The sequence below is a fragment of the Nyctibius grandis genome, chromosome 8, assembly GCF_013368605.1.
Source record: "Nyctibius grandis isolate bNycGra1 chromosome 8, bNycGra1.pri, whole genome shotgun sequence".
NCBI classification, from domain to species: domain Eukaryota; kingdom Metazoa; phylum Chordata; class Aves; order Nyctibiiformes; family Nyctibiidae; genus Nyctibius; species Nyctibius grandis.
Genome location: NC_090665.1, coordinates 29,275,317 through 29,294,837, shown reverse-complemented (window position 1 = coordinate 29,294,837; position 19,521 = coordinate 29,275,317). Strand labels below are relative to the sequence as shown.

At 38.1% G+C, this 19,521-nt stretch overlaps 1 protein-coding gene across 2 annotated transcripts in view; it reads left to right on the top strand.

The window, feature by feature from the left end:
• SNX7 (sorting nexin 7) overlaps positions 1 to 17,462 on the top strand; it is a 30,921-nt gene extending 13,459 nt beyond the window's left edge. The window contains exons 7-9 of one of the 2 annotated variants that reach the window (XM_068405727.1): positions 2,652 to 2,738; positions 8,669 to 8,821; positions 17,186 to 17,462. In XM_068405727.1, coding sequence (XP_068261828.1) covers positions 2,652 to 2,738; positions 8,669 to 8,821; positions 17,186 to 17,266 — 321 coding nt within the window. In that variant the 3' untranslated portion in view covers positions 17,267 to 17,462. Of the gene's footprint in view, positions 1 to 2,651; positions 2,739 to 7,558; positions 8,296 to 8,668; positions 8,822 to 17,185 lie in introns of those variants that run through there. The other variant, XM_068405728.1, reaches the window with a different exon arrangement.
• The last annotated feature ends 2,059 nt before the right edge of the window (positions 17,463 to 19,521 follow it).

Here is a 19,521-nt window from a genome sequence, read left to right as displayed (position 1 = left end):
TATCTGTTCTTGCCTCTCTGCTGGGAACCCAGCTCCTGCTGCAGTGGTTTCTGAGTAGGGGCTGAAGAGTGTGTTACAGACCATGGGTAGAGCAAGACACAAGTTAAGTGAGCCTTTGCTGGCACGTGCAGAGCATTGCCAGTTTCTCAGTAAGGCTTAGCTGCTGAGAGGTTAAGAATTACTGCTGCAATGACTGCTGTCTTTAAAAAAAGCTTCACTGAAAGAGGGGCCATACAAAATCTCCTGTATCTCACAGGCCTCATTATTTACATGTACATGCAGGTAGATGAGGGTAGGTACTGCTTTTCTTAAAGGTCTGAAGAGATTACCGTCCTAGCACTTGCAGGTCTTCTTCCTCTCCCCCACTTCCAAACTTATTTTTCAGAATTTCTAAGTGTGTTACCCACGAGCGTTCCTAGCCTTCATGCTATTGAAGAGATGCTGCCTGCCCATCGCCTTCCAGTCTGCAGCCTGGCTCAGCCTTTCTTAGGTGTTCTCTTTTGTGCAGAGCACAGAGAGGTTTCTGTGGACAAACCCCAGAGTGACAACCTGGTTCTTCATGCACACGTTATAAGTAGATGTTGCCCAGCATTAGGCTGCCATGAGGTCCTGTCCGGAGGGAAGTCTTCCTCCACTAGCTCATTCCTGTTCTACAGTGTTTCCATTCATTCGCCATGGATTTTTATTTTTCCTACAGCTTACCTCCCTCTCGCAGTTTGGAGAGGGAACTACTAGTCATGCTAAAAATACAATAGGGGAAGTCATGCACTAGTAAAACCTGCTTTCAGAGGTGTGTTCAACCCCTCATCCCAGGGACCTTCGTGCGGTGCTGCCAAGATCAGGCACAAATGTGCAGCAGAAGGTGTGGTCAATACAATACAATCCTTGTATTTTCCAGTCTTGGGAGTTCAGCCTTAAACTGGGGAAAGAGATGAATTCATAGCTAAAATATTTACATCTGGACTGGCTCCTTCCTAACTGACTGACAGAACAAATCTGGAGAGTGCAGAGTACTGCTTTGCCTCAGGGTACAAATTGCAGCAATAAATTCATTATGGGTCCACATACAGTTATTTGAGGCTTTTGTGGCAGGGTGCCGTTAAATATTACACAAAAGAATTGTAAAAGTATAATATGTTTTAAAAACACAGTCCCTCTGTTTACCATTAGAAGTCAGCACTTGTCTGTAGCTGTAGCATGTTAATATTAAAATAATTGTGTTTATCTTGTAATTTAAGGAGTATTTGTGGTAAAAGTTCCCAAATAGTCATTAAAAGTTTTAAAATAGGCAAAAGAAATAGTAAAAAAAAGATAAAGCATTTGTAACACGGAGGAAAGCTGTTCCAGAAATGTTTGTTTTGCTTCTATGCTTACAGCTAAACATTTTCTGTATCTATCTAACCAAAAGATATTCTGAGCTATTAAAATGTAGATTTATGAGCATTAGTATGTATTGCTAATCTATTACTCAGAGTTGTCCAAAGTCAGATTTACCAATTTTTTCTAGTGAGTACTTGTTCAAAAAGAAACATTGAAAAATTATTTGAAAATTAACCTCCTAAATTATTCTATTGTGTTTGTCAAAGTGACAAGATTTCAAAGAGAACTCAGGCAAATAAGACAGCTAGAGAAGGCAGAGCTGCTTCTGCCCTGTGCTGTTTCAACATGCCCTATGCTAGAGGGGAATACTGAAAATCCCTTTAGTATATGCAGAAGAAGCAGTAAAACCGGTTGCGGTAAGGTCATGCAAAAGAAGTGTTTGAGATTTGTAATTATATATGTCCTGCTTCTGATTTTTTTTTTTAAAGGACTAAAGCCTTGCAATGTTTCTGTGAGATAAACACACCTGAGTGTGCTTTTACAGATGAGGAAACTAAGGCAAAGAGAAATTTGTAAGGCTTCGTCAAGGTCACAGAGCAAATGAGCATCGGAAATGGAAATTTAATCTGTAATACCGTTCCTGTTTTGTAGTTTAACAAGTGACGTTCCTTCCCCTTTCTAATTATTTTTTGACATTATGCTAAAAATCCAATACCTGATAAGACAGTTTTAAAGGAGGTAGTAATTACATATGCTGAAAATAAGCACCTATATCAATGTTAGAACATCTATCATTTTTATGATAATTTTATCTGATTTTTCTGAACTATGTTTAGCACTTACAAAATAATATTGAAGATTAAAGTCACAATTTCAATAATGCCTGGTGTACCATTTTTAGTCATTTATTCTACTTTATATTGTAACTTTTACTCAAAGAAGATACTTTTGTTCATGAGATTTGGCAAACTCATGTTGCTGTTTTAAAATATGAATATATAGTAAGTTGAGCTGATACTAAGTAAACCGCTGTTGCAGTTTTTCTCATATGACTAGCAATGATATTGTGCGTGGCAGATTCATGCGGCACTGATTTTGGATTTACTAAGATTCTTGAAAAACTCATAAGATAAAATACGGGTATTGAAAAATAAGTCTTCATGATTTTAAGATTTTTTTTGAGGAAAGTACATATATTGTCAAAATTATTAAATGGCATCATTCTGTGATCTTGCTTAATATATTAAATAGCCAAGTTGATCGATGGTTTTCATTCAGATGGCTAAAATTTGGTGCAGTTTACTTCTTTTTTTTTTCTCTTCTATGTTAAGGGTGTTTTGAAAAGGAGAGACCAAATTCAAGGCGAGCTTGACTCCAAAGTTGATGCTTTAGCCAATAAAAAGACAGAAAAGGATCTGGTGAGTATGTACAGAAAGCTGGAATCTTCCAGGACTTATTCTAACTGCAAAAGATGATCCCCTGAAGAAAGCATGTCTTCTGAAGCCATGCTTTGTAACTGGATGGTGGGTCTGTAATTCTCTTACTTAGTCTGAAAAGTTTGGTCTTTGTAGCTGTGTGTGCCAGGCAAAAGCAATCGTGAGAAAGATGCAAAACTTCAGTAGACAGGCTACTGGGAACAGTGGGTGACCGCTGTGGACTGTACTGCAGCTTACTTTTAGCATTTCTGTTTACTTCCACGCTGGGAGTTAAAAGAAAGTAAGCCTTGCTGCAGTGGTTTTGTAGCTGCTGCTCCATTGATGTAGGAGAGGGAGAGGAGGTGGTTAGACTGAGCAAAGCTCTTCATTAAACTTATTCAAAGTAAAACGTTCTGGATTCTATTCTTTCAGGTTTCTGTCTTACCTGGTTGGGCCCAGGGATAGTTTTATACTTCCAGTATGGCACCTTCATTCATTCTAGTGAAGTCAGGTGGTAACTGGTAGCCCATGGGGGCAGGCATCCCCCAAACCACCAGCCAGGCCCAGTGGGCCAATTAAAAGGAACTTCTGGGATGGGTGTTGGCATTTTTTAAATTTTTGATTGTTTAACTCTCCAGCCTAAATAATGTCCTTTTAGCACAGTGTTAACACAAAGTGTTATACAGTGTAAATAATATATAAAAATGATTAAATAATAACTTTTTAGTACATCAAAGGAGAAAGTCCTTGACATTTCAGATACTTTTTATTAGGTAGTTGTAATTAGCTGGCATGTAAAGATGAGCTTTTTAGATAGGTTTTGGCACTTGAAATGCATATTTGTATTTGATTTCTTGTCACTGAGCTGAATAAATAAGAATATATTACCACTGTCTGATATCTACAATGGCTATGGTATATTTTGTGACAATTTGCCTCTATGTACTGCAGTGGGACAGTAAGTAAATACTCTGGTTTTGTTTTTTTCCTGAAGTAGAAATTCTGTTTACTTATGTCTTATATTGTCCTTTCATTTCACTGCCTTTGTGTTCTCTAATCTGTTTTTGTTTCTCTGCTTCCTCTGCTGCTTCTCCTGTCCTTTGTCCTTAGTTTACGTATAAAGTTTGAATATTACAAAATGCACAGAGGATGGTAAGTTGGAGAAGGCCCCTAGGCTGCAACTTGAGGTACCAATGGCAGGTCCTACTCCTCTCCTGGCTGCCGGCCGCCCTATTCCCTTGTGAGGGCACTGGCAGACCCGCTGTGGGCTCCTCCTGTAGCCTGCCCGTGTCCCCAGCACCCCGCACCATGGGCGCCCCGCGTGCTGGCAGCACGCATTAGTTGCATTGCATGTAAAAGCACAGTATACATTAAGAATAATCCTTATGGGTCCCTTCCAACTTGAGATATTCTGTGATCCTAAGAATTTATTCTGGCAGAGAGGAGTGTTATACGTCATTGCACAAGTTATTTGTTTGCAGCTAGTTATATCAAGTTTTTAATATTGCGTCCCGTTTAATCAGTACTTCCCATTTGTATGGTTTGTTGGCAACCTGCTAAAAACAGTTACATTTGCACAGAGAGATTCAGCGATGAACTGCAATTTCAGACAGCTTGTTTAGTGGCTAGTCTGATTGCTGTCCGCTGTAGGGAAGGGAACATTGCCTGGCAGGACATGGTCTTTTCAGAACGTATTTCTGTTATCATCTGATGAAGTCCTCAGACAAGGTGCATGCATCCTCTTTTCCTGAACTGTTACAGACAAAAAGGAATATTTTTCCTTTAGCATAGTATTGATCGTACCACGTTGATTTGATATTGACAATGGTTTACTCCATAATAAGATGTTTGTACTTGCTTCCAGTAAAATTTTGAGATCAGTTTGCACAACCCGGTCTTTTTTCACTGTTTCTCTGTTTCCAAAACTGTGTTTACAGTTTTGGTAAAAGCCTTTGGACAGTGTGATTACCCAGGTGTTCAGATATTTCCTTTATCTTTCCAACCACTCTATTTCTTACTCATTTAAAAAAATCCTGTTCTGAGAGCCTGATTCTCCTTGCAGTCTCATGAGAGCAGTAAAACAGATGTCTGTTACTCTAATCTGATCATAAAATCCTGTGTTCTCTGAGTGGCAGCTGTATCCTGAAGACTTTTTCCTTAATTAGAAGTTGAAGGCTTTTTCTGTTAACAATAGTTTGCCACAGAGAATGATGTACTGCTATTTTTAACCATTCAAGTAACTTTTAACTGTTTTCTTAATAATTTTATTCTGTTTTAATTTTTATTGTGTATGGAATTATGTTGCTGACATTTCTAACCAGATTGATTTCAGAGTAAAAGGTGGTCATATCACAGCTACTGTTATTGGAATTGGTGTCAAACACTGGGTTTGGCTGTATTTGCACATTTCTATTCCTAAGCAGAACTCGTGTAGCTTCGAATGATCTCATAGATGTCAGGCTGAACTTGTCAGTGCAATCTAGTAGCCAGAAATTCTGCTGACAATGAGTGGCATGAACGCTAATCTCATTTGAAGTACATTTCCACCACAGATAAGGGATCTCAGACTGTCGTTAGAGCTTATAAAAGGCTGTGAGATCTTTAGCATTGGTCATGGCAAACATTAAATGATTTAACAAACAGGAGGTTATACAGCAGGAGAATGCAAAACATCCCCAAGGTCAGTGCAGCTGAAATAGGCTGGAATCACAAATTAAACCTTATGAGATGTCAGGCTCATGGGCTGGCAAAAAACATTTTCTTAAGCTGTGCTTCGGGATTTTACAAAGCAGCTTGTGGTACTGCTAAAAAGCCAAAGCCTTGTCTCCGACTCCAAAATTTAGTCCACAAAGAAGGCAGTTATTCAGGGTATGGAAGGTTTGAAGACTCTGATTTTGGATGCAGGCTCTGAGAAGAGATACTTGGGAGGACTTTGGTGTCCTCCTGCTTATCTAAAACTTTTTACCTCCAGAGCTCTGGCTGTAAAGATGTTGGAGTTTGTGGCTCCATTGCTCCCACACTTCATTCTGAAGGCATACACAGCAATGCTAGTGCATCCCTCTGTGATTTGGGAGTTTTTAAGAGTTTTGGTACTGCCACCAGTGCTAATAGTAATTCTGACAAAAGGTTGGTATAATGTGCTCTGACAGAACCAGATAAGCATTAAATGCTAACTTAAGGATTCTAGTGTTCAGGCTTGAAGCTGAGTAGTAAAGAGATGAAATGCTCAATCTATCACATTCTGAATATATCTTATGTTTTAACTCCAGGCTAAAAAGGGTTAGTATCACCAAGCTGTAGGATTAATTCATGTAGCAGATAGAAATTCATGCTAATTCACATAGTTAGATAGTGTAAAATGCTGTGTTACTTACCAGGTGATTTGGCTATTGGGCCAAGTCTCTTTGGCTACAGGTCGCACTGTTCACGTCTGGTAGCACTCTGCCCTAGCAGTGTCCGGCTCCCGCCTTCCTGTCCCATGGTCCGATGTCTAATTAGCACTGTGCTGTCCTTCTCTGGGGATCACTGATGTGAGATTCAATTTATCACACTAACCGCCTCAGTAAGATCAATGTAAGAAAATTGATTCAGAATCATATTTAATTTGCAGGATAAATTGTAACAATTTACACCTTGTAAATGAGGAACAGACTAGGTAGATGTTTTTGTTGAGACCAAGCCATTCTTCTTTGATTTCTGCTGTCATGGCAGCTGAAGAGGGTGGCATTTGTTTCTTTTCAGTCGTGAAAAACTGGATCTTAAACCTCTCCACTTGAGATGACAAGCATGGGATAATGCTGTCTTTAGACCTTAAGTCCAACCCTTGCCTTGACACTACACACAGTTTCTTTTAGGCTTTACAGGTGATGTTTAAACCGCATATGCAGGCAGGGATGTAGAACAGAGTCTGCCTGTCCACATGGAAGAAATTCGTAGTTCCTAGGAAAGGCAAGACAAAAACAAACTGTAAAATAAATGTCTTAAAGAGATGAAGAATGAGATAAGGGGAAGCTGCTACAGCCGGGACTTCTAAGTCAGAGAAGTTCTTTACGTGTGTAGCCTAGCTCATTCCCATATAGGGATTTTTTTCTTGCAAAAGCAGAAAATGGATCCAACTGCCTTTCCTACTCCAAATTATCTAAAAATATTCACTGTTTTCAATATTCTGTGTGTAGTCATTTTTGGTATTTGAAGGAAAGGCAATTAACTTGGGTCATGCCCAAGATACTGAATCCAGTTGCCTGTAATGCCTTCAAAGGTAATTTCCCCACATTTAAACTTTGGATTAACCTTTCCACATAGAATACAGTGTTGGTAGTTGAAATTACCCTTGTCCATAGTTTGATTACTGGTCTGGCTAGATAATTGAACTTGGGCTTTTCAGTAAAGTAGAAATAATATTTTGCATTTTGTTCTTGATTAATAACCAGTATTTCCTTAATTCCTTAAGCGTGGCAAGGAAAATCAGTGCAGAAATCAAGTCTAACTAAAAATGTTTATTCATCTATGTATCATGCAATATGGAGAAAATCCATTCAGATGAAATGTTCAGTTTTACTAGCTAAGGAGTTTTTGGCTACTTTAAGAGCTGAAGGATTCTAGTATGTCAAACTGAATTGGGATCTGTGGTTTGTGAATTAAGCACTGGGCTCCAGTTCTGTGACCATTTCAGGCCATGCTGCTTAGTTCGTGTCTGATGGCGGCAGCACTGCCGGCTGTTGCACTGGAACACTGTCCTCCATGCATGGTTCAGCCTGGAGGCTGCACACCAAGATTTTCCACGTCCTGCTCTGAATTTTGACGTTTCTGCATTCTCCCAATAGCATAAGCATTCCTTGAAAACCCTGGAAGTTAATCCTGGAATCCTGTGGTTCATCTCAATGAAAGCACCAGCTCTGCAGAGAGCACTAGGAGATATCCAACTTTACAGGGGTGTTGCATGAGGAAAAAACAACTTGCCTGAGAGCAGAATACAAGGAAGAGGCGCAAGGTGTACGGGAACTGAGTTGCAATGGAAACAATACAAGGAGATTAACTTTTCCTGCTTGATGTATTGGTGGTGTTTTTGCCTGACCTCCCTCCTGCTGCAGACAGTCACCATGTGGTCCCAGCAGATGAATTTGCACTGTAGGTGCAGAAGATGTACCTTGTTATGTGACTGGGTGCCAGCCAGAACTGACACAGCTGATTAGCAAATGACAATAGGTAACAAAATTATTGAGAGGACTAGAAGACTCATTAAAGAGAGGGTCTCTATCCACTTACTCTTTCCCATTAGCTGAAAACTCACTTTACACATCTACAGTAATTAGAAAAAAACAATATCTATCTGGATCACTGTGAAAGAGTTTCTCCTCAGCAGAAGTCCTTTGGTTTAATTTCTTTCTCTGCTTCCATATTTCTCTCTCCCTCACATGGTCACACAGAGGTTAGTTTCACAAGAAGAGATAGCAGGGTGACAGGCAAGACATCAGAAAGTTTGTGCTTTTGATTTCTGCTGTCTTCTCCCCATTCCGTTTTCTCCTGAGGTTATCAAAGGTTCTGTCAGGGTTTTCTCATTTTTTCTGGCCAAATCTAATTTGTGTAGTTGATTCTGCTTCAGAAAAGCCCTCTGTATTTTCTTTTTTAGATGCATTACTGTCAAGTGTTAATGAAGAGATGACAGAATCTGTAACTTCTCAGTAAATAAAAATATCTTCAGCAACACTTTAATTCTGGTCTAGAATTTCTGTTATTAATATTTCAGAAATTGTACTGAGTTATTCATTAAGAATAAAATTTAAATTTGTCACTGGGGAATGATTTTCTGTGCTAAGTTAAATACCAGCCTTGGTTCTGTAGTTCTGTTTATCTGCACTACAATCACTTGAGTTCAATCACTTTTGAAATGGTGACTTCATTAATATTTTTTAATGTTTACAATTCATATTTAGTTCTCAGAAGAGATTGGAAAACTTGAAGACAAAGTTGAATGTGCCAATAATGCTCTGAAAGCAGATTGGGACAGGTGGAAGCAAAACATGCAGTGTGATATGAGATCAACGTTCACCAATGTGGCTGAGAATAATCTTCGTTATTATGAAGAGGTAAAACACTTTCTCATAGCAATGTTAATTTTTCATTGATTATTTCAGTGGAGAAGTCCATGGGTTGTCTGTAAAGAGGAATTTTTGCATTTTAGTTCAAACCTGTGTTAACTTCAGAATCAGTTTTGGCAGGAAGAGGGAGGCAGTTATCCTTAATTTGACACGTTCCAAGCAAAACGTTATTTTATTTGTTCCCAAGTGGTTGATCCTGAGTTCATCATCGACAGAGGGCACTCTTGTTTTACTAACCACAACAATTTGGAACATATTTTTCGGTTCAACGTCAGTTGCTATATTTCAGTTTGGAAACCTTTTTCTGTAAGTGCATGAAGAAGCCCTCTGGAAAGCTCAAACTTGTGTGAATGATCTTGTATGAGGAAAACATTTAAATGTGATTACATCTCAGACAGCACATTCAGGAAGTCCTCGTTATTTCTCTAAGCAATTGTCTTTCAGGAAATAGTCAGACTTGGCAAGGATAAAGAAGAACAATACAATTTGGAGAACTCAATATGAAAATCTTCCTGCACATTTTAAAAATATAAATTCTGCAAGTGTGTACAGTTAATAAATTGAATCTTTTTATAATTGAAACTTACTACTTCAGAAAGAAAGAAAAGTGGTTGAAATTAGATTTTTATTTTCAACTCAAATGCCACAGCTAATATTCTTGGTAAGAATTGCCTTTTACAAGAATATGTACTAAGAAAAAGAACTGAAAACATGTAACAAAATATGATAAGCATTCTGTGAAGTTTCTTCATTGGGAGCATGTTGTTGATTGAAATGCACATTTTGAAAATATCCCAGATGTCTCAAATTTTTTTAAAGAATTTCTCCTTATTCTGGGAAAAAAAATGGAATACACTAAGCCTTCTATTAATCAAAAATTTGAAATTTTCAGACATATGTTGACATCTGTAATTTCCAATCCTGTATTTTGAACTTTTTATGGTTTGCCCATTAGCCAATGACAGTGTCCTGATTTTACAAATCATTTTGTTAAAGCATAATTGAAAAGACAGAGCTCTTGATCATCAAGTCTAATTAACGTACAGTCTGTGAGATGCATGGACATTGACAATCTGTTGTTACATATTAAGATCAAAATATTTTCTGAAATTGGGCAGCAAGCTTTTGGCATCCTCTCACATTTTCTTCTGTTATTGATGATCTCCGACTTCTATATCATCAATATGTACGTTAAACCGATGCTAAATATATTGGCATATTTTGTTAATGAATGATTAGCTAAATTAAAGCACACAAATAATTCTTTGTTTCTCTTGCTTGTCTAGAAGTGCTTTTTTGCTGAATTAGAATTGTAATTCAGAATGCCGAAGCTCGTACTGTACATGAAATTACTATCATTAAGTCACAAACTGCAGAAAATGGTTCTGCTATCTTTGTACCTGCCAGAGGTTCTTCTTAAATAGCCTCTAAAATACTGGAAAAAATTGTTTACACTGAGACATTATTATTTCTTGGTGCTTTTCTTGAATATTGAAATCTGCATAAAAGGTTTTTGCTGTCAATCTCAGTAGATCTAGATTTTTGAAAAAAATACCTTATCTTACTGCAGCGGTTGCAATAATAGAAAACATTGTGCTAACAGTATCACTCCTTGTTTGCAAAGTGAAGGCTTACCAATTTTTTTCTGTTTTATCAGAAAATCATTATCTTAATCTCGATATTCAAGATAATTTGATAAAATTAATATTAGATTGGGAGTTTTGATCTAGAATACGCATGTTTATTTGAGACCTGTGGTTAATGCTGATGGTTAATTATTGGAGAAGTGATCACTGTCAGAGACCCTTTATTACAAACTACAGGTGTGTAATGCACTCCTGAAAACAGCAGAAAAAGAAGTCCTGGCATCTGCTTTTGCTGTTTCACTTCAAGAAGGCAATCTGAGAAACCTGAGAATCAGAATATGATTTTTATGCTTTCAGTAGAAAACAAACTCCTACCTTAAAGATAATAATTTGAATCTCACTCATTAAACTCATGCACAAACACAGTGCCTGTTACAGTGTTTTGCACTTGTTCACTCTTGCATCATTGACGTTCTCTCACATGTCCGAGGTTAAATTACTCATTCATGCTTTTGATGCACCATTTGATGCTTACTAAGCCTTTTCTTGCTGTAGCATCCCTCATCTTATTGCTGTAAATATTGCCCTTTTTTTTTTCCCCAAAGCATGTTCTGTGCATGCTCCTAGGCACCATGGATGCCATGGATATGATTCAGTTGCCTAGCTCTTCTGTCCATCTCCAATGAGGAATCATCTCCTGCTTTCTAACTTAGTCACCACCTGCTTCTCCTCTTTTCCACAGCTTTTTTCCTCCACACCCCCCCCCATTCAAATCCTATTCTTGCCTCTCCACAAGCAGAGTCCCATTCCCTTCTCTATGGCAGTGTTTCACTGTGCTCCTCATTATTCCCCAGTCTTGCTGACTTCATTTCCCAGGCACACAACCTAGCCAGGAGTCATTCCTGTTAGTGGCCATTCTCTGCATCCCTTAAATTTCTGAGAACTAGAGAGTAACGAGACAGACATCTCATGTTTTCTGGTGGCTTTTGCAGTAGAGAATCCAGTCCTTCAAGACTGTACAAAACTAAAGCCAGTGTGATCAAGTACAACACAGCAGTGTGTCAAAGTACACTAGCATTTCTAAAATGTTATTTCCTCTTTGTCACAACATGGAGAAAGTACGACCTTACATTTGTTTGGATTTTTCCCTTAATTGTAGTTGCCTAAGTATTCTGCTGTCAACTTGTCAAGCATCACTTAGCTAGCATAAAAGAGTATGTCTCCTTTAAGCCGAATTAATGATCATGTTACATGAAGTGCTACTTTAAAGTGTTACCTGTAATTATATTTCTCCGAATTTACTAATTCAAAACAAGTAGAGGTATTTCTGTAGCCTTCCAGTTATCTGCATTTAATATACTTGAATAAGAAGTGTTCCTTTGTTTCTACAGCTGTGGAATTGCCAATCTCTTTGTGTCTCTCAATGCTGTGGTAACAAAGACATTAATTAAAGCCCAGTGTTGCAAATTTACAGAGTGCTCCTATGCAGGCCTATGAGAATGAAGGCTTTCCTGCGATAATGTACAAGCTATGTTATAATACATTTAAATATAATATCATTTAGTAGTTAAGAATTACCATGACTGACCAATCATTTGGTATTCCTGTAGCTGGTCTCAAGAGTTCATGGAGCTCTCTACTTCCTTTTCTCTGCTTCTGGGGAAAAAAAAAAAAAGTTAAATACATGCTTAAGTCTCTCTGTATTCCACCCACACTTAAAGCCAATAACATACTGTATTAATATTGACTGTAAGTGCATTGCTAAAATAGGGACGATTTTCTGAAACAATATGAAAAGGTTTTAATTTTTAAAAATTCAGAACTTTACTCCTACTTCTGAAGTAAATAGCATCGATTTGTTAGCCTTACAGAGAAAAGTTCTTGCATGAAGCACGTGTTAACACCGTGCCATTTATTTTATTCATTTTCCCCATGCCTTAGGTGTGACGCTGTTGTCTGAAATAACACACCTTAGTCTAGAAGAGGCACCTGCCAAACAGTTGAAATCACAAACTGTCCACAGGGTGGAGCTTACAGCTGAGAAAGCTGGTTCTCAGCAGGAGTATTTTCACTAAGTTGGGTATAGATACTCTGCAGAGCCCTAAAGAGGCAGCATTACTAAAACCAAAACAAGATACAAAGTTTTTGTGGTGGTGGTATTATTATTTAGCTAGCACATCTGAAGTGTTCCTGGTACAAATTAGCAAAACTAAACCAGGCAATGTTGAACTCTGGCTTCAAAGAGCAATAGCAATTAAACATTTACTAAACTTTTCCTTTGTGGTTTTTTTTTTTCTCATGTGTTTACTATAGTCTCTAGGATATTTACAGCATCAAAAAAAAAGAAACACTTTAATTTTTCTCAGCAAAGAACTTTATTAACCTATTCTATTCAGAAAAAAACACCGAAATAAGTGGCTAGATTTTGCAGCCCGATCCAAAGACTAGTTAGACATCATAAATCCAGCAATTATACCAGAGTTTGGTTTTCCACTGCTCATGAGGCACTCTAGTAAATGCAGGAAGACTGGGTTTTTTTCATAATGTAGGATGATATTTAATTAGTTTTGGCATTGAAAGAACATGGTTTTTCTTGTGCATGGATGAGCCTTTGTTTTAAAATGTAGCCTCTAATTTTATTTTTCTCATGTCAAACTAATCCTGTTAAACCTTTGCAGCTTAATCAGATAAAAAGCTAAAGTTATCTTTGATATAGTGAGATTCTTGCTGGTATTCACACAACTTACTCTTTTCCAAAGATATAAATAATTTCCTGATTTTCTTAACTATTTCAAGCATAATTTAGTTTATTTTTGTGACCTACATTGTTGTACAAGCATAAACTGATCCAAAAGATTCATTAGGGCAAAAGAATACTCCTTCCCCATTACAGCAACTTCCCTCTAACTCTGAAGCCCTTATGTACCTCTCTATCTAGTAAAAGCTGTAGAAAAACAGATGAGATGTGTTGTCTGCCCTAGAGGCCTCTGCAGTGATGCATTTAACTAGTCATTTGGTTGCGTAGCAAAAAGTTAGCTGCTCATGCATGTTGATCACATCCTACCTTAGCAATGCCTGGGAATTTAGCTAACAAACTTCCATGTGATTTTCAAAAGCTCCCACATGGCTGAGCCAGTTTGTCTCTCTGACTGTCCCTTCAAAGCCAGGATCCATCTTTGAACCCTCATTCACTTCAACCATAAAAATTTCTTTTAAATACTTTTAGGAAGACTCTTTTTTTATAGTGGGAATCACTATTTCTGTGCACTCTAGTTTTTGTTTCCTTGCACTCAGAAACTACAAAAGTATTTTTTGTCTCAGACACACACACAACTCTTAATTTTCAGATTCTACTCCAGAAAGTGCCATCATAAATGATATTTTTAAGTTATCAACATTGGAAAACAGGGAACGGGAACAGAAACACACATGGCATGTGGCACACTGCTTCTGTTATCATCCCTACTACACGTTCTATTTTTATATCTCCTTTTTAGTTAGATATGAGATTGTACTATATGAAAACCTGTTTGCTGTTTTTTCTAAAAACGATGTTGCAGAACAGATGCGTGACCTGCAGTAGTAATCAGAATATTTTAGGTAAAGTAGCCTTATTTAAGCTCTTGCTATTTCATTTTGTGTATTTAGGCTTTTTTATGTCTTCCACCAGGCTTTTACAAGTAATTGGGTTATGAATTTCAATCCTATGCATGCACATTTAATTTCCTGGGTTTGGTTTTTCTTTTTTTTTTTTTTTTTTTCCTTTCTGTCTCCTTTGTGAAAGCTGGCTGATCCTCTATTTAGATCTCCATTTTCAGCCTCCCAGGAGAATGAAGTAAAATCATTCTGTAATAATGCTGAAGTATACATCAGTAACAAAGTGTCATTTATGCAGTTCATGCTTAGCAATATAAAAAGCTTGAGCCTAAGGCACAGAGACCTAGTTTTGTTTTGGTATGGTTAATTATGAAACTTGTCAGCTGTAGCAGCACTGTGATGTCTGACAGTGAAATGAGCCACCATTGCTCTTACATTTTGGAAAATGTGTTTTGGTTACATAAACAAGGATAAATTAAAAACTGAATAACTTGTGTAACTGAAGAAAATTCTTTGCATCTTTGTCTGGAAAGATTTCAGTAGATTGTATCTATCTGGTTAAGCAACCCACTGTGATTGCATTTTAACATGTGCAGTTTGGCTCAGTGTTGCAAAGATAACAGAAAGCCATTTTTACATTCCAGCCAGTGCCAGTATATATATTTTAATTCACATTACTGAAATTACAGAATGACAAAACATGGAGTTACATGGTATAAATTAAACTGTGGTTCAGAAAGAAAACGTCAGTCATTGCCCACAAAAGACTCTTTGAGAAGCAGTGATCATTTCCTGACCCACACCTAGAAAAAGCCTAGGAAAACAGATGTGCCTTGCAGCTTTCTTAGGAGGGTAATCCAGGCTGGGCTTTAGCAACCAGAAATCTGAGTCCGAGCACCACAGTGAAGACACATTGCTAGCAGCTGCCTCATTGCCATTTTAAAACCAAGATGCCACCTTCCAGCTCAAGCATCTCAGATGAACTCAGCTGCCACAGTGTCACGTGGAGCAGGGGAGAATCTAATGATCAAACCTTCAAGGCTTTATACAAAAGGTCAAAAAGACCTCTTAAGTCAGAAATCTGTTTGCAACACTTGCAGATCATTGTTCACGCTAGCGCTATTTTCACTGTGTCTCCCTGATTTTATATTTACCATTCCAAAATAACATTTCTCCAAGAAGGCAATGAAGAAAGCAGATTTCAACATGAATCTTATGCTGTTATTCCTCTCTTTTCACAGTAACTCAAACCTTAGATGCGCTCTGAACAGCAGCATAATGTTGTTGTATGCAAAAGCAGTAGAAGTTACTTGGGGATTTTGTCAGCAAGATCAGAAAAGAAAGATTGGGGGAGTAGATTCATCATTGCCATAGTCTGGAGGACAATATATGAGTAACAGGAACAGTCTCTAACATGTCTGATAACAACCAAAAACCTATGTAGAGATAAGCTCCTGCATACTTTTTTCTTTGTGATCTCTTAGGTCAGTCAGCTGTTTCAGCCTCTCACATTATCTTGCAGACCCACATCTTCTACTTTTTTATGTCTTCAGAGACATAATCACTGCTGACTTCTGTTTGCTTTTTCTTCTTACTTTTGTCACCCATAATTTTATGAGTATCCCTGATTCTGCATCCTTGTGTCATCGTGGATCCCCCCCACTCCAGTCATCCTGTGTGTCTTCTTCATTTTGCTCTTTGAGCTTATACTTTAACATTATTCATGACTATCAGATCCTTCAACTCATCTGATCACACACAGATATGCAGTAATACCAGGACGTAGGCTCTTTAATGTAATATGATGAAGTCTACGTATTTAAAGGCAGAGCTTTGAAGTCATTCACTAGAAACGTCTAATGAGATAGAGTTAGGTGGCTGTAAGTTCAAGCAGCATGAATGCTAGCGTATTTTCTGTGTCTCCTAAGCAATGACAAATGGATGCTAGATATTTCATTGTAGCTGGGCACAGCAAATTACTGTGGCTTGAATACCTTATGGCAACAGTTTTCACTTAGGAAATTATGCTGTTTTCAGGGTACTGATTTGATTCAAAGTTCAGATAAATGGAGTATGCTGTCCAGGTTTTAATATTAAAGAAGATATTTCATGAGAAATTTCAGAAGACTTATTTATTGTGAATATTTCAGTTTCTTCATTAAAAAAACTGTGTACAGCAAGTAGTAAATAAGCTGCATTGTCAAGAGCAATAGATATGAGCATATAAGTCAAAATTTTATTAGAACATGTCCATTTTGAGGTTTTTTTTTTTCAGTAGCATCAAAACAATTAAATTATTGCATGAATTTGCCTGCCCTGTTCTAATGAGAGACTTGAAATAGTAGAAGCCTGGTACTTTGAGTAACAAGCATCAGCACACCATGGGTTACCTAGTGATAGCCTTGCCATGACTTTCAACACTAATCTATGATTTATAATGGTTTGCCAAGCTGCCAATACTCATTTATGCGAAATTGAACCAGAGTCATTTGGGGATTTTTGTTTTTCACTTTACTGCCTACAGTCTTGCTGCTTCAAATAAAAAAAAAAATGAGTTTGTACAATTACAAATACATTTTTCCATAAGGAGAGAAATGCCACTTGTTGTAAGGATGACAGTTTCCCTACACCCTGCCTTTCTGGTCCTATTTCTTTCCCATTACTCAGGGGAAAAATGAATTCACTGTGTTTTTAGAAAAAAACTCTTTTAATTTAACTTGGAAAGAAAATTGGGTATACAGTAGGAATCCACAGAGATTACAAGGGAACTGTGCCTGACAGTATGCTTTCTATTTGGAAGAGATCTTTGTCTGTAACTATGGGAGAGATTAAAGAAGAGCATAATTAATGTTTGCATCTTCCATGCTAACACATTCAATTACGATGCTCACACTGTGAACTTGTCATTATGCAAAAGTGACCTTTACAGCTCACTCAGCATGTTAGCTAACATTTTGCATATCACTGAGCTTGCCTAGGAAACCATATTTTCCTTTTACCATAGTCCCACAAAAGCAGCTTGTGACAATGCGTATGTATTCTGCCTTTTTTTTTTTTTCTCCTTCTTTTTCTCCTTGGCTACCAGTTTCACAGAAATCTATCTGCTATATTCATATATATGTGGTGGTTGTTTTTGTTTTTGTTTTTTGTTTTTTGTTTTTTTTTTAAGTGCCTTGCTACATGGGAGTCCTTCCTAGCATCTCAGACAGTGGATCTTCATGTGGAAGAAGATTCTGAAGATAGGCCTTGAGTAACATCTCTGCTTGATCTCTGCCTTTTCCATGCAGTTTCTCCCATCCAAAGAAGTGCTTTATACAAGATCAGATACATTATTAAATTTAACTGTTAAAAATCAGTGAAATGCAGGAAACCAGCTTATGAAAACTCAGGTATTCTAGTCCTGAAATACATTTTGGAACATGCTATATATTGCTTTATATTGCTTAGCTGTGATTTTACATATTTTTATGCAAGTGTTTGCATACGTTTTCATAAATATTGCATAATTTGGATATAAAGTATTTTAAATATGTAAAAATAGCTCCATTTTAATAAAAAGTTTAATAAGGAAAGCTTGTCTTCATTCTGTATCCTAGTCTTTAAGTATTTCAGTGTGCTTGTTATATTGTTTTTGTTCAGTAATCTCCTGTACTTGTAAAATTACCTAGCATAGTCTTCAAGGAGCTCTTTAGGATTATTTTAATAGATTGTGCTAGTCACGCAATGGCAACGTAGTACAGAAAGATGCCCAACATGTTCTATGAGATTAATGCTGCTTTAAAGTACTGTTAATTCAGTTTCCAGTTTGCAGTATTCACATGTCTATTAAACATCTTCAATTTGACATTTTTTTTAAGGATAAAGAAAAAACTGACAGTTCATGAAGCAGACTGTTTCTACAATGATACAATATTAGAGCACTGATCCTGCCAACACAAGAGCTTCCATTAGGAGTTGGCAGGATCAAACCTTTTACTCCCATGGCTGACCCTCCTGTAATCCTTAACTTCCTCCCTCTTTGGATAGTCAGTGTGGAAGAGAAAGGTCTAAGAAAGGAAAAGAGAGTTTTACATTTAAATGATTAGCTGTTTCACTCATGCAATATGCATTAAAGTGTTCCAGTCATCGAATTATTCCACCCAGAAGGTCTGTCAATCTGCACTTGTAATTCCTGCAGTTGCGCTCCCTGGTAGTTAAGGTCTAAGCAAGCCTAAGTCTGAATGTGGAAACAACAAGGTGCAGGAATCAGAGACAGCCTAACCATGGCTCTGGCCTTGCACAACAGCAGGGCTTCAGCCATCTCCTTCACCTTTAGTGGTGGTAATTTGTGAGCTTGCTCATCAGTCACCTCACAGCTGCAGGGGTCAGTTCCTGAGCACATGGCTGCACTTGGGTGGCTGTAGACCTGTCCAAGCTAGACAAGTCATTTTGTGGCTTTGATCTTAATAAATTTAGATTGCAAGTGAGACCTGGAATACCAGCGTGGCCTTTTCAGCAATGCAAGGAAGACTGCTCTTATGCAGCCCTCATGAAGTATTAATGAAAGCTCAGCTCTTTTTCTTCAGCTATAAAATAGCAGTTAAGATGCTTCTGAAATAATGCAGGAAGCATGCATCTCTCCCACCTTGGACAATTTACAAACGATAGGCGAGTCTGTGTTAGGAGGAGGGTGGCGAGGTGCCAAAGGGCTGTGCCGCGCAGTGTCTTGTCCAGCAGTGCTGGCAGCAGATGCTCGCAGGAGGCACGGAAGAACAATGTGGCTGGACTACGCTCTTTTCCCATTGTATCTTTCCTGATTTTTTTAACATCAGAGCTTCTATCAACATGCTTAATAGCCCTTAATGCCTTTCCCTTTGCTTTATTATCTTTTTTTTCCATCTAAACTTTTAGTATTTACCGTTGTCACGGTTTAAAGCTGGGCTGGCGATTAAACCTGCGGCAGATGCCCTCTGTTATCCCCCCCCCTCCCCCCAGAGGGAAAGGGAAAGGGAAAAGGGAGAGAGACTTCTGGGTTGGAAAATTAAAACAGTTTTAATAAACTATAATAATGAAAAAAAAGTATAATAATAATAATAAAAATAATCAAATATATACAAACATATATACAAAACCAAGATTGAGCTCCCCTGAAGTCAGCCACGTCACCACCGGCACTGCAGGGCAGGCTCCGGGAAGGCCCAGCCTGGGCCTAGCGATGGTCGAGAGCTGGATTCAGGAACGCACGGATCGGGATCGGGGGCAGCAGGAAAACAGACGGAGTCCTCCCTGGACACCGGCCATAGCAGAAAGAGAGCGAGACCCTCGTGATCCCCCCACTTTATACCGAGAATGACGTGTATGGGATGGAATACCCTCGTTGGTCAATTTTGGGTCACCTGCCCTGTCTGCTTCCCACTGCAGCTGCGACCCCCCTTCGGCTCTTCACTCGTAAGCAATGAGGAATTCAGCAGTGACCTTGGTTTCTCTCAAGAATAAGTACAGCAAGAGCCTTTCTGCACAACATCC